At 41.4% G+C, this 13,665-nt stretch overlaps 1 protein-coding gene across 2 annotated transcripts in view; it reads right to left on the bottom strand.

Annotated features, from left to right (window-relative positions):
• pknox2 (pbx/knotted 1 homeobox 2) overlaps positions 1–13,665 on the bottom strand; it is a 30,574-nt gene that overhangs the window by 13,286 nt on the left and 3,623 nt on the right. Inside the window, exon 3 of one of the 2 annotated variants that reach the window (XM_071924513.1) lies at positions 4,337–4,348. The exons of the other annotated variant lie outside the window; for it this stretch is intronic. Within the exon in view, the coding sequence (XP_071780614.1) occupies positions 4,337–4,348 (12 nt within the window). The remainder of the gene's footprint in view (positions 1–4,336; positions 4,349–13,665) is intronic. 2 annotated transcript variants of the gene reach the window in all.

Raw genomic sequence — 13,665 nt, 5'->3', positions numbered from 1 at the left:
GTTGGTGCAAAATGGCGGCTCTAGAAAGAATCCCTCACTCTTTGATTCTGAGGGACTGACACCAAAACCTTGACACTCAAACATTTTCTCCTATCAAACTCCATTGTAGCTGCACTGAAAATATCTTGACGTGACATCACATTGTCTCTGTTTGACCAGTTATCTGCGGGAACGAGACAAATGCGCCCAGAAATGCAAGGTGCATCTCCTATAGCTGTTTTTTTTGTGTGTTTTAGGATGGATTTTTCCTTTAATACAGCACATTAAATTCGCCAGCCACTCCACATCAGCTTGTTCACACAGGTACATTATGAGCAGCTCACCACATTCATCATATTACCACATCTGTTGTTTCCTTTCACAGTACATCCACAAAGATGCATTAATGGACACTCGAATAGACTGACTAAATAGAGCAGGAGAATTCAAGACATGACATGTGCTCCACTCCAAAGCACTTTTCCTCCCTCGCTGTACTTTTAATAGCGCGGCAGTTCCATGACATTCCCTAAAGGACATGCTGAACATACGGACAAGGTTCAACTAGAGATCAAAAAAAGATCTTTAAGTGGATGGGACATGGTCCAGTGAGAGCACTGGGCTCGTGAGTGTCACCTACATTGTTACCATCTGCCTTTTATAGGGAATGTCACTCATATAAGATCCCCCAGATACGCTGTGCAATGGTCCATACTGTACTGCTGTATGTAGTACAAGCCCAATTATTAAGCATTTCCACTACTGGGAAAGCTTCTGCCACAGTTGCCAGGGTGAAAGACTGCTAAGATACAATGAAATCAGAGAGAAAAACTAGAAGAACAATTGGATTTACTGTCAATATGACAGAACAGTCATCTACTGCACAGTATGTGATCAAGAGGACTAGACTAAACCTCCTCATAACAAACTATTTTAAGGCGGGTTCTGCATTTTTCTGCATTGTCGAGTAACTCTCAAGGATCTTCCTATAGAGTTCCTTTCCTGCAACATCACCTCTGCTTCAAGTCTGAGGGTTTAGACCTTACTAATGCTGTAAGATCCAACTAACGTCCATATTTTCACAAGCAATTCAATGATGGCTGTGGTGTAATGTTAAAGTTCCATAAAGAGACTAGATACAAGAGTCATATCCTATGTACACTCTCAGCTTGAGGTTTACTGTATACCTTTGGCTATCCCTGATGGTAGGTATGATCTAATTTTAAATTATAACTAATAAAAAATCTGTTCATTCCAAATGATTTGGACATTTCAGTCTACACTTGCAAACATGAAAAAGTGTCTCCCCCATATAAAAAGAGTTACATTTAGTAGTAATGGCTCCTGTTCTCCCCTATTCACCCTCTCCAACTGTCCCTTGTGTTACCTTTGACTTAGAGGTAACCCACAGCAATTTCTCTAAATATGTCATTGTCAAATGAATTACGATAAGGGCTCTTGGCAGTATGTTATATAACCCTGTAAGCTGCTTACTATTGGCATATTTCATTATTTCCTCATCCAGCGGCTTTATGTGCACTGCTTACACGGGAAGGGATCCGCAAGGAGTCAAGCCAAATTTAATGGTGATGTTTGAACTACTAGGAGGAGCAACAAGCAGTGATGTTGGAGTTATTATTGTAATATACTGTATGTAAAGTAATGTCAGGATTTGAAATAAGATGTATGTCTTTCACCTTAACATGGACAACTGACATGGACAATAATGAGTTTTAGCTGTGGTTGTAAGTCTTTAGTTTGTTTTAGCTCCTATATTGCAGATGTGAAATCATGCTCATGAACTTTTAATAAACATGGCACATATCTCAGCATGTAAAAACGGTTTTATGACTTTATACCCCGTTTCCCTCCCAGATTGCAATTATTTGGCCCTTCCTGGAGAGGAGATGGATGGAAAGTAATATCAATTGTACCACATATACCACAGACATTTTCATAATCCAACTTTCCGTGAAGTACACTGATGAGGTCAATCCAGGTACAAGCCATTATCCTTTATTGATTTCCTTTATTAAATCTATACCAAGCACAAAGGAGGAGATGTAGATAAAGAGAAGCAGGCGAGTTAGAGAAGGTTTTTTAAGTTTAACTTAGGTGTGGATTTTGAAAAAGGGGCTGCAACTTGATGTCCCTAATATTTTGTACATTCAGTATATTTTCATACAACCACAGCTGTTTATTAGAAAGGACCTTGCATACCTTTATTTCTAGAATCTACTGAAATATTGAAATTGAAGTTTTTGGTGACATAAACTGGACGTGATTACCTCTCCTCTTATCATGAGCTTGCAATTGCTATTTTATGTATTTTATGTCCTATGCCCAATTTAGGACAGCTTGAGTTTACATACTGATCAAAGAAATTATTGTTATGGTGAATTATTTCTTCATTAATTTCATCTAAATTTAGTTTACCCACTTTTTTACACACAGAATAGAGTTTACCCACCTTTTTGGGGCTCACATGAAACCTTATGAGATAAATGAATAGCATACATCACAGTAAGTAGTATCAAGTTACTGTATATGAGGATAGACTCTTTAAAGGAAAAAAGTTAAATTAACGTTTTTCTGAAAGTATAATTGATTTTTGGTCATATTGGTGGTTGTTTGCCTTATGATGATCACCAACTGGCGGTCATAGTCTACCCAGCTTTTTATTTGACACTGTGTCATTGTTGTGGATGTGCGTGTGAATGCGAGAGGCATGTGAGGGAAACAGTATACTGCGGGGGTCTGCACTGGCATGGCAGCGGGCTGGGCCCCTGCTCAGGCTCTAACCCATGGCTCTCATTTGCAGCCTTTAATAGTCGTCTATATTATACTCTAATCTGCCTGATCCCAATTTAATGCCGCTCCCTCAGCCAGACGTGGCAGGAATACTAAAAAGGAGGGTCACGTGCAGAGTGGCGAGCCTCGTCTATTTAATGTGTGTGTGTGGAGAGAGAGAGAGCGAGAGAGAGAGTCTGGGTTGGGGGTGAAGGAGAGGAGGAGTATAACGGAGAGCTAACAGGGCGGCTCTGCCGGCACTGCAAAACATGTCTCAAGTTATTTACTCTCATATCCAGTCTTAAATATTTATTTTTCTTCAAGGAAGTGATTAATTCTGCCAATAAGGTGAGATAATTTAACATGTTTTCGAGTGTCAATATCTTGAAACAAGACAGAATAAGGCCGATCACTGCACTAGTTCCAAGAAAACGACACTTGATTTGAATCTTGAAACAAGTTGATTTGCATCGAAAACAAGAAATTATCTCACCCTGCTGGCAGATTTGACTTGTTTTGACAAAAATATGATTTTCAGATTCAATACTGGATTAAATTACATCATGATGGATATTTTTGCAGTGAAAAGATTCCAGCAGCATGTGTGGGGTCTATGACAATTTGAGTAGGCTAGTTGGCCCAACTGTGTCAGTTGGGTGGCAGTCACTGAATATTTACAAATCCAATGTATTTACAAAAGCAACAAGATTGACATAATTCTTTGTCTTTCATTCTCAGTAATTTTCCTCAATTTTTGATCCAGATACTGGATCCACCTGGCCAATCACATTGAGACTTTATTGGTCGTGCCCTCTGCAAACACACTGACACACGCACACATATTCACAGACATCCGCTGTCATGGAGATGTGGTACCTCTGGGCCTATGGGACCCTGGGGCATTGTGGGTAAGGCTACAGAGTACACAGCACCTTTATTGGCTGGTTGATACCCACACCTCCAAGTGCTCAGTACAGAACAAACACCAGTAGCCAAGCAGTAAACAAAACAAACACAGCAATTAACGGTGGTAATCCATATCGCAGTGGAAGGCTTTAAATATTAAAGAAAGAAATGTGGCTCATGAAGTCGATGACATACATGCTCAATGAATGTAACTGTACCAGGAAATATTGACAACTTTTTGAGTGAGTGTCCATATAGCGCATAACATATACCATTCATAATAGACTTGTAACTTGTTTCATGACACATTCATGAAAAGACAATCGACCTTTATGAATGCTTCATTATGCATACAGGTAATGTTTAGGTAACTGGAACAAAAGAACTTCCAATATGGCTCTAGAATCACTCTATACATCAAATGATAATGGCACTGTCGTCCAGTATATAGTATTGTCCAGTATAAAAACAGGTTGTAAAGGGCCACAGAGAAGAGCTCTTTGTTTCCAGCTCAACATATATGACCACTCCACCCTTAGAGGATGATGATTATTGTTATTTAATGTGATATTCACCTGATTCATTGAGCTGAGAGTCATTTAAGAACTGGAATACATGTTTTATTTTAATAACCATATAAACACTGGGAAAAATGAGCAACTTAGCATAGTGGCTAATGTGAAATCCTCTTAAATGAATCATAACTGATAAGCTAGTTTGTTGCATGTCAGTTTGTTAAGTAATCCTGTAAACTATATTCTATTTGCATTTATCTCCTATTTTTTGCTGCTACAATGTCCCAGTTTCCCATCTGGATCGTTAATGTCTTGTCTCATCTTATTCATTTTGTTTTGTTCATTTATGGATGTGTCGACAAACATGTCATGTGCCCTTCATAAATACGTAATAAAAAGCCATTAAAAAGAAAGTGGTACAATTTAACACATAGCAAGAAATATTTTCAACATGCAATTTTGCTATTACTACTGAGACACCTCATTAGTTTGGATGTTTTGGCACTACTACGATAATTTGTTTCTTTAGGCTGAGTGCATTCTGCAAGATTTTGACAAAATATAGTGTCAACAAAGGCAAAAACAAGAAAGACAATTCTGGTGAAACTTCCACATCATGTTTTTTTTTTTTTTTTCCCAGAAGCTTTCTTGTAGCACCAGTCTAGAAAGTTTGACGGAAAGAGTTCAGAGATGATGTTCAAGAGAAACTACTATGGGTTTTTGAAGTTTGATGTTGATTTCTAACATAATGAGCATCATTTTTTTTTTTTTTTTCTTTTCAGTTTTTGATGGTTAGATGATACAAAGCTTGTAGGACTGAGTGAGAGCCGAACCTTCCACTGCAGACATTTCTATCTTTGGGGAACCTATCCAGTGTTGGAACTTCAGTACTCAGCAACAATGGAGGCACAGACATTTTGGCTAGTTTGGCAAGTAGCCGGCTGGCTATTGTCTGACAGACTATGGGGCACCTCATTAACTATGCATACTGTCAACCAATCAGAGCATTCAGTAAAGCCTGGGTGTGAGTGACATCATTTACACCGGGAAGTAGATTGGAATTCTAAATCTGTTTGATCCTGTTGACAATCACAAGGAGAGTTTTTCAGTGGGCGGTAGTCAAAGTTCCACAATGCTGACAGCTATAATAAGCTCGATAACTTTACATTAACAGGATCTTTGTTAAATTCTATTGTGAAATTAAGAAATGCAATTCTAATTGCACCGGACCTTTAAGCTCTGCTACTTTGTCACTGGTGCTCTGCCGCTAACAGCCAGAGTTTGAATAAAGGACATACGAGGCTCAGGCTATCAAAGCAACATTGCAGGTGTTTGGCGTTGAAGAAACATCCATCGTTGATGACATACTATCGAGCACAGTGGGATCTGGCCATCTTAGAGCGAGGTGAAAACACTACCCTTCGGTGCTTTCTGTGACCTTTACACAGGAAGTCAGGATCAAGGTAGATGGGGTGTGCAGGGGCATGCATTTTTATGAACGTGAACGTAACTGCGCGCGCCGTGTGTGTCTGCTTGTGTGTGTGTGCACGCTCAGGCGATGTGTGTTTGCCAGTCTGCTGCTACCTCCGACCACTCCGAGCCCCCCCACGTCGGGTGCCAAAAGCGGCAGGCTCTATCTGCAGTGCGACGGAGTGGAGATTGCCGGCTGGGGGATCATTACAAGGGCCATAAAAGAGCGATTTACAGGACGGCCGGCGAGTAGAGTCAGCACGGTCCCCCCACCCTCCGGCGCTGCGCCGTGCTGGGTCACCAACGAAAAGCCCAAAACGGTGAATCAAAGGCCAGCGGGGTACGTGATGACTTAAACATGAAGGTGAGGGACGTGGCAGTTCTAGTGCCATCTGCTTTACGGTCGGTGAGCCAAAGGCTGAAGGAGGAAGTAAGGTGCCACTCGGTTTCTGATCTTCGATCGGTGGGCAGTGCAGAGTGTACTAGATAAACGGAAAAATATGTGTACATGTTGTAGAAGTAGAAACAATTTTGTCATGCTCATTCAAGTCAAGTAAGCAACGTGTATTGCTGTTGTCGGGTGAAAACCAAAATGCTCCAAAATGTCGACTTTTCAGGAACTAAGAAAAACGCCCTTGTTTTTAGCTTGACCACCATGCGTTTTTCTCTTTATCCAATGGGGTTTGAAAGGTCTCATTAGCCTTTAAACATGAAAATCACCAAAGTTGGAGGTACGAGCATTTCACCCGACAACGGCGATATTATACCTGCAGATGCAGAGCTGTATGCGAAAAACGAACTCAAATCAATGCAGTTTAGTCGTCTAAGCCATGTTTGCCTCTCCAGGTTTGCTCTGTCCTTGGTTTTTGCAATAATCTGGAAGGCCACCAAGGGGGTACAGAAGGAGATGGGGGGTGGGGTTTAAAGGTATGTGTTTATGTGTGTATGTGGGTGTGTGTGTGAGAGTTGGGGGCGTCTCTCTCTCTCTCTCCCTCTCTTTGCTCCCCACTGTTTGCCATCCTAATCAGGCCTGCTGTATGCCCGTATATTAGAAACCGGTTTGTGGTGAAGTCCCGCTGTGTTTGCTCCCGACAAGGCCCCTGTTTCCCCAGGCTACATGTCTGAAGCATACCCTGTGCAAGAGTGGGGGGGGGTACACACACACACACACACACACACACACGCACAAAGACCCCCTAGCACTGCATCTTAATAAATTCTGTTTCCCTTTCTCTCTCTACCTTTCATGGTCCCTTTTTTCATTCTCATGTCTTGGTCTGAACTTTACTTGGGTTTCTGTTTCTCTCAGCCTTTGGTTTGCACCCGCTCTCCCATCCCCACCCATAACCTGCAATGCAGGGTGTATGCATGGTGATACGTTACAGTATACAGTGCCAGTGTGCAACTTTGGCTGAGCTCCAAGGCAGATGTAGACAGATGGGAGGTGTACTGTAGCCTTTCTATCAACAGAGAGTAACACTGTCAGGAATCCCCTGTTTGTTTTCACTGTACTCGCTATCTGCTTGGTGTTGAGACTCTTCACTCCAATGAATAGAGGATGTTGAGTTCAGTGCTGAGCATTTCTTTCTCATACTAAACTTTTACCGTGTTGTAAAAATGTATAGACGTACCACTAGATTCTGCAGCTAGTAATGACGCTTTCTTTTGATGAAAGTGTTTATGTTGTCTAGCAATCAAGCATAGCATTTCAGTCTGAATGGATGGATGCTGTTGTCTTTCCAGAGGGGATTATTTGACAGCTGTGAAGTGCACATAATGTTCTATTCTTTTTTCCGGAAAACCTAGCTAGTGCTTGCTTCAGGCCAATCTTGTGCCAAGCAAAGATAACACGGATTGCTAACTTGGCCATGTAAAAAAAAAAAAAAAAAAAGAAAGAAAAAGAAAATTGCGCGCACTTCCTTTCTCATCCAAAGTCAAGCAGTGAGGAAACTCATAAAAACGGATATCTGAAAGAAACAGCCAATAAACCACTTGAGCTTTGACACACTTGCCTGCATTCAGCAGCGGTTGAGCACCAGCACACGCTGACCTGCTAAATGGAGGAGGCACGGCCTGTTTTAAGCCCGTCAAACAGCGAGAGTCTTTAGGCCGCTGGAAAAGCAGCATAGTGATCGGGGATGCATTGATGCATTGTAGCGGTGAGGGTAAACAGACTTTATGGTGCATTACCGAGGCAGGCGAACATGCGGGCAAGCACAAATGCTCACAACACCATCCTTGGATACGTCAAATTAAAAGTGCTCCCATCGCGTATGATATGGGAGGTCTTTACCACTCAAAGCGCCTTCAATATGCACTTTATGCCTTGCACAAGAAGTACACACACACACACACACACACACACACACACACACATAAACACACCAGGGTCCCTATGAATTCCTGTATCTGTAGGAGTTGAGCAACTGTCAGCATGACAGCGTGTTAAACTCCCCACACATACACACACAAACACTAAAATCCTGCCTCAATGCAAAATACTCAGGCTGACCAGCATGAGAGGGGCTTTCAGCAAAGACCCACTATGGAGGGGAGTGAATGATAATATGCCCCATACAGGGCTTTGCACTACAACACTGGCGTCTTTCTAAAAGGATCCCAACACTGTCAAAGGAGTGAAAAAATCCTATTTTTTTTGCTTTTAATTCTGTTTCTATTTTCTCCTTACTTACCCACTTTCTGATGCAAATCAATGCATTTGCATATCATGAAGTGCAGTTTCTTAACCATTTAGATGTTCAATATGTTTGATAAAGGCAGTTGCAAGAAATAAGGATAGAAAGATTTTTTAAAATTTTTTCTAGACTATTTTGGCAATAGCTAGGTGTTACCTTCAGTGTGTTACCTTCAAGCCATTTCGAGGCCTATGTGAATGTACTGACTGTAGCTCTCACACAGCAGATGTGTACTGCTGCCTGTGTGAGGACTTGCGCAAACACAGTTGACTTACTGTGCATCACTGATTCCCTAAGTTCTGCACTTGTAAAGCGAGCGAGCAGTTTACTCAAACAAACTCATAAAAGTTTTGCCTTCAAACTGCATGTTCTGGTAAAGACTCTCCTTTTACCCGAGTTGCTTCAGAAGCATCACAAGGACGTTTCCATAAACAAACCAAAAAAACCCGATTATAATGTCTCTTTCAATTAAGCGCATGTTTCCATCTGTAAGCCGACTCAACTTCTATCAGTGGTGAACATTATATCCGCAACCTGAAACACAAAACCCGTACCAGGTTTTTTTAATAAGATGCAGAGAATCCAGAAGGATCTTTATAGTAAATGCCACAACTCATTAGGCTAATTACCCTATCACACATTCATTCCGCTGTTAATAACGAAGTAGGCAGCGAGACAGAGAGAGGGAGAGAGGAAACTACACATCTCCACATAAAGCTGCCATTCCAGCAATTAGTGAAAAGAAACATTAAAGCCCACACACACTTCCTGAGCAAAGGGGGAAAAAAATAAATAAATAAAAATTACAGAGATGCTGATTCTCCACGCTCATCTCCTTTCAAAGTTTACAGCCCCCTTATGAATGCGGTGCAGAGGCAGGGACATCAGTGCAGCCGGATGCTGTTGGAATAAGAGCGCTATTTGTGTCTTTTGCATCATAATGTACATTTTAATTGCATTTGCAACAAGGTAACAAGGTGCATTCAGTTGTTCGCTGCTTACATGGGCAGAAATCATTTCAAAAATCTGGTTTGTCTTCTCTGAACACAGAGCAGCGCCGACTTCACTTACAGCTACAGATAATCATATTTTAACGGTGGATGCTGGTGTTCAATTCTTGCTGCTCCTTGAGCTCGGTGCTGCCTTTCACACTGCTGAGCACAACATTTTAATTGATCATCATAGAGATTTACAGACACCGCTAGTTCTATTTTCTCCACAGCACAATTTAGCTGGTAAGTAAGTCAAGTTTCCGTCCTGGGTGCTGTTTTGCTCTCCATCTTTATGCTCCCGCTTGGCCACATAAAGACACGATGTTTCGTTTCATTGCCTTCTGATGATGCACAGCTATATTTGCCTGTAAAACCCAGTGATATTGGCCTTGATGGTCTTAAAGGATTGTTTAGGAGACATTTAATGCTGCGTGTCTAAACTTTCTTCCAGTTTCACAACATTTTAATGATGCTTTATCACCTCATTAATTGATAGTACCTTAGAAAAGATGAGTAGGCCCAACTACAATCCAAACTTTGTCCTAAGTTTTTAAATCTCTGTTGAATCTCCTTTATTCCAATAAGGTCTACGTCCATCCGTTATCTTCGATCTTGCTATCCTTTTCTCAATTTCTATCCTCTTCTTAATTTACCTGTTTAGGCAAAATCCCCTACTTGAAACCTTAAACTGATTGATTTCATTAGTTGATTGGTTAGTCCTCTGACAATGTCCCTGCCCACAGCTATACCAATAACAAACCAACACTGAATTATCATCTGCTTACATATCAGTTACATGTGAAGTGTGAAAATTGATTGAAATCTGTCCATTTATGTACTTTCTGTGAGAAGCAATACATCATTGCATTGCAGCAGTGAGATTTTTGTAGCCTTTGCAAAAAAATGGAAAAGTATATATAGTATGTAAAGTATATTTGTACATACAATGTAGCCTGCAAATCGGTTTATGCAAAAAAGATAAGTCGTGTTTTAGGAAATTGTAATGTGCATGTTATATAATGATTTTTTTAGTCTGTTTTTACTCTTTCTCCAATACAGGTGTGTGTTTCTTTTTTCTTTTATCACCAGGTAAACCACAATCATGTTTGCATGCTGTAATACAGAATTGCAACTTGTGATACACACTGTATGCACCAGAGCGTGGGCTGGTGTTCATCTTTTAATCAAAACTATTTGAAAGCAGGGTCGTTGTTGTGAGAAAGCCTCCTACTCAAAGAAATTTTGTTGCAGAAAGAAATAAGTCAAGTGCATCCATTTCATCATATGAAAAATAACATTTATAACATTGGGTCAGTATAAATATCAGAACCATTAGTAGTATATGGTCCCTGCTACTGGACTGCGCGCTTTAATTGCTCATGCAAATGTTTGTGACCCGTCTAAGATGGAAGAGAAAAAAACACACTTCTGTCATAATGCAATATGGAGCTACAGCCATGCAAGAAGGTAAATAAGGAGGTTTGATGATGCCGAGTGCATATGCAGTCAATCATATGATTACTGATCATGGTTTCAACTCTCTACTCATGTTCCCTCCATTTCAAAACAAGAGCGGCAAGTTATCCAAGATAACTACACCGTGTTCATCAGATTCAGACAATCTAAAACAAACAAACAAACAAACAGCTCAAAAAGTTCTTCCCCTGTCTGTCAAACTCTTGCTCTAGCTGTTATGACACCCCAGTCTGGCTGGATTTGGGCAGCATACAAATGATGGAACTTGCTTGGGCAAAGTTTGTGTTTCACCTACTGTATGAACCAGAACATGGACTGGCACACCAGCAACTCAGTGAGCTGAATGAAATGTGTTTCGGTCTGTAAATACAATTTTCTGTGAATTAGCCAAGTTTTAGAGGGACTTTTTCAGTCAGTGTGTGGCCTACAGTTTGTCATTCTGTTGTGTCAGGTTGGCAGTGCATTTAGAAAGAGAGAGTGCTGTCAACCTCAACCAGTCTGGTTGTGGATCTAGTTATCTATCATTTTAAAATGGATGTTTATTACAAGGCTTTCAAGTGCAGCAGGTGTTAGTGTGCACTGACGTTTGAATCTATGGCTATAGGTTTGATAGATTTAAGGTCATGCAATGATGGAAATCAAACTTAAGGGTATTTTGAGGATTATAAACATGTTAGAAGAAATGCTGTGTAGCGTTTAACTGCATCATGGAAACCGGGGTTGAGAAATCTTGGAATTCTGACTCCAATCCAATGGTACAGGACGTACCATTGGATTTTTCCTAGTAAGAAGTCAGAATATTTGACTTTCCAGCATTAGCATTAGTTTGCATGGACTCCTGAGATATAGTGATAGTATAGCTAAATTTTTTAAGGATCATAAGACAACACAGGTGTACTCTGGCATTTTATAACAAGTGCGTTTGCACTTTTTAGGTGCTCTGGTTGTGAAGAGTATGCATGAGTGGAGTGATTGAAACTACGTTGACTTTAAAAACTCGACCAAACACCAAAGCGCTGTGGTAGAGACAAGAGAATCGCTTATCAAAACATTGAATTCATGCGTTGACTTAGGCACTACAGTAGGAAAATCACTGAGCTGCTGTGTGGATGTACAGTGCACCAGCCTCCAGCTGGCTGATGCTTCCACTATACTGCCTGGTGTATGAGCACACATTGAATTTTCTATATGCAGGGCTCTCTTGTGCCTCTTGCATACTGTAATTCCCCTAAGCACTGCGCATGGCAGAAAGCGTTACACACTATAAGCTTATAGCTTATAAAGCAAATTACATTAGCTGTTCAGTTGCTACTGATAATGAGCAAGCAAAGTAGCCTGACGTTACTGTATTCTCCACAGAAGAGATGAAGGCAGTCGATCAGCTGGGGAGCCAGAGAGCTGAGACTGCATTCAAATAAACTGAGAATTCATTTGGTCTATGTGTCATCGCCACAAATGTGCCGTGGGACTGCACAGAATCTGTACTTGTTGTGTTGGAGCTTGGCCGCTGCTGTGAGCCTCTTCTCCACTCGCCTTCCTGTGTGTGTGTTTCAGGGAAGGAAGGGGAGGGAAGCGTTAGGAGGCTCCAAAAAAGCCCATGTGGATATGCAAAGGGGAGGGAGGGGTGGGGGGTGTGGGGGTGATTTGGACTGTTCCCACCCACACACACCCCCACCCCCCTCTACCACCCGCAGCCACTCCAAAGATGGCTGCTCACATCAAAGGGAGCCTCGTATCTCAGAGGAGCTTAGAAATTCCGCCCCGGGCCTGGTGAGGACTTTACAGCAGCACGCCTCGGGGCTGAGCGCGGGGGCTCGCACCTACTCAGACAGGAGTGCCGGATACCCGTGGGTGGGACCCGAGGAGCCGGGGCAGACGGCCCGGCGCAGGCTGCAGTGTCATCAGCGCAGGACTGGCTGCGCGAGGCGTTGCGGGGCGGCCCGTGTCTCTTTTGGCTTTTTCGACAAATCTGGCGGTTTGTTGTTAGCGCGCCGCCTCGCACTGGGAGGCTGCCCGGCTCGATTAAAAATGTCTGTATTTTGAATAATTTACTTCATAAATAGATAATACAAGCTCATTATAAGCGTGCATCAATATTCTAGCAATAAGCTGAGCGAGGAGTGAGGTGTTTTTTTTCAAATTGGTGTTTGGGTTTGAGCCAGCAGTGATTTTCTTGTCTTTTTTACACCTAGAAAGGTGTTGCTTTGACAGCTGTTACATGGCAGATAGAAGCATGACACTGGGAACAAATGTCTGTAAGGTGATCTTTACACATTATAAAAGTAAAAAAAAAAACAGGTAATTTAATTTTTTTTTTCAAATGGCTACCTACAGTTAATTGTAGAAATAGTCAGAAAATTAATTTCAGGTAGAAACATTTTTCAGTTTTTTCAGTTTTTTTCATTTGTCATTTTGCAATGAAACACTTCAAGTAGTTTTTTATGGTTTGTTTTAGACTACTTGGGCAGTTTTTACCACTTACACAATACAATGAGGGCCAGAAAGTTTAGACAATCACTGGAAAGTATTTAAAAGTCATTCATTCATGTCTTTACCTGCTTATTCCTATTCATGGTCACAGGGGGCTGGAGCCTATCCCAGCATGCACTGGGTGGAGGGCTGGGAAACACCCTGACCGCCAGTATATCACAGGGCTATTTGAAAGTCAGTTTAGTATATTCAAAGAAGAGAGGACAGAGAGTGCTTCTATTAGGTTTTGATGTGTTGAAGGTGCTCTTTGGTTCGGCGATGTTGCTCAGTGAAAAATGAAGGAGTTCCGAGGCACTCCTCCAGCAAAACTTTAAAAAGCGTTTATTTCATGGCTAGTTCAAAAGAACGTAT

This window comes from Centroberyx gerrardi, chromosome 11 (genome assembly GCF_048128805.1).
Source record: "Centroberyx gerrardi isolate f3 chromosome 11, fCenGer3.hap1.cur.20231027, whole genome shotgun sequence".
In the NCBI taxonomy this organism is placed as follows: Eukaryota; Metazoa; Chordata; class Actinopteri; order Beryciformes; family Berycidae; genus Centroberyx; species Centroberyx gerrardi.
This window is presented reverse-complemented; position numbering and strand designations above follow the sequence as displayed.